The following is a 2,138-nucleotide window of genomic DNA, read 5'->3' as shown; positions in this document are numbered from 1 at the left end:
GTTTAAACTACTGACAACATGGAAGATCTTCCCTCATCAGGACTTACCATTTATTCTACCCTGGTTTAAACTACTGACAACATGGAAGATCTTCCCTCATCAGGACTTACCATTTATTCTACCCTGGTTTAAACTACTGACAACATGGAAGACCTTCCTTCATCAGGACTTACCATTTATTCTACCCTGGTTTAAACTACTGACAACATGGAAGACCTTCCTTCGTCAGGACTTACCATTTATTCTACCCTGGTTTAAACTACTTACAACATGGAAGACCTTCCTTCATCAGGACTTCCCATCTATTCTACCCTGGTATAAACTACTGACAACATGGAAGATCTTCCTTTATCAGGACTTACTATCTATTCTACCCTGGTTTAAACTACTTACAACATCGAAGACCTTCCTTCATCAGGACTTACTATCTATTCTACCCTGGTATAAACTACTGACATGGAAGACCTTCCTTCATCAGGACTTACCATCTATTCTACCCTGGTTTAAACTACTGACAACATGGAAGACCTTCCTTCATCAGGACTTACTATCTATTCTACCCTGGTATAAACTACTGACATGGAAGACCTTCCTTCATCAGGACTTACTATCTATTCTACCCTGGTGTAAACTACTGGCAACATGGAATATATTTTTTTTTAGAAGAAGCTGCGTGAGGAGAGGGGGAAGCTGTGACGAGAGACCCGACGACTGTTGCTTTCAGTCATCTTGTCGTTGCAACCTCTGGGGGACCAACTGTCGCTGTATGCGAAGAGGACTTTTCCAGGGATGAAGCCGTTTCGTGGAAGTTTCTCTTGGTGTTCTATTTCACAGATAGGATGATTCGTCGATTGTGCCACGATTAACCTTCTTATCAATTATAATTCTGGCGTTTATCGTTAAACTTACGTGTATTGTTTTCCATTTTTGTTTCATTTTACATCGGTTATTAACTGTAACTATATATATATTCGGCTCTAATCTATAGCTTAGGTGTTGATATTTTAAAAGAAACCCATCAGAGATCACAAGGCAGTTTTTACTTCAATCTTACCAAAACCTTTTCTTCTGCTGCTTGCTTTAGAGAAATAAGAGAGCAGAACAAAAAAAAATAGTTTAATTCAGCTTCAATTGTAATAACAAATAACTTGCACAAATTATGACCATCACAAACTGATATTACAACAAAGGCTACAACTACAATTATTTTTCCGAATTTAATGAATTAAAAACTTGAAACTCTGGAACAACTAGTGACGTGTGGATTTTTTTTTGTGTGCGTGTGTGTGTGATGGAGCGTTGTCTAAACTTTAATTCCTGGTCTTAAATTATAAATACACATTCATGTTTTAGAGATTCGTTTTCTTTATAATCACCAGGTAATTAATTATCAGTGTGGTTTAATCAACTAGCGCGTATAAGTCATAAAAATACGACTGGTTTATTATCCGTTGTTCATATAGCATCGGGGAAAGATATAATTATATTATCTAAGTATATTTTATAAACATATAATTATTTTAATAATTTCAAATCTAAACGTCCAGGTTTAATAATTAGAATGTTATATCCACACCTAAGTTTATTTGACAAATACGTGTACACACTTTCATCATACACGACCACTGGAAATTGCATTAAAAGCTGGGATAATAAAATAATTATTAAATTATTTATGTATTTAATTAATTATAAGGTTTTTAACTTGAGTCTCTGGGGGTCCTCCTATCTGTATATGTCCAGTTGTCTGTTTCTTTGTTCTATAAGCTTGCTGAATTCAGCGTGAAATAAACACGAACGATTACGTTGAATACAGGTGTATTTATCTTAATTAATCAAACTCTATGTTATGTTTATTAACTAAAGTATTTTATTTTATGCCTGTTATAAAAATGGAACGTGTTATTTTCTCCAAACGATACGATACGATAAGATTGTATGAGCTGCGTGTTATAAACCGTGATTCTCTAGTTAATAAAAAGTTTCTTTGAAGCAAACACTATTTCTGTGTAACATACGTAATACAGACCTAAACCCTACTTTAACGGGGCTAGACATGTAATGTATATGTATTACGTATGTTACAGTAAGACCTAAACCCTACTTTAACATATATACATTACATGTCTAGCCCCTAC

At 34.7% G+C, this 2,138-nt stretch overlaps 1 protein-coding gene across 1 annotated transcript in view; it reads left to right on the top strand.

The window, feature by feature from the left end:
* Positions 1 to 1,811, top strand: part of LOC111083547 (U8-agatoxin-Ao1a-like) — a 7,858-nt gene extending 6,047 nt beyond the window's left edge. The window contains exon 4 of the mRNA XM_022380132.1: positions 664 to 1,811. Coding sequence (XP_022235840.1) covers positions 664 to 793 — 130 coding nt within the window. The 3' untranslated portion in view covers positions 794 to 1,811. The remainder of the gene's footprint in view (positions 1 to 663) is intronic.
* Positions 1,812 to 2,138: the final 327 nt, after the last annotated feature.

The sequence above is a fragment of the Limulus polyphemus genome, unplaced genomic scaffold, assembly GCF_000517525.1.
Source record: "Limulus polyphemus unplaced genomic scaffold, Limulus_polyphemus-2.1.2 Scaffold10040, whole genome shotgun sequence".
Taxonomy (NCBI): Eukaryota; Metazoa; Arthropoda; class Merostomata; order Xiphosura; family Limulidae; genus Limulus; species Limulus polyphemus.
This window is presented reverse-complemented; position numbering and strand designations above follow the sequence as displayed.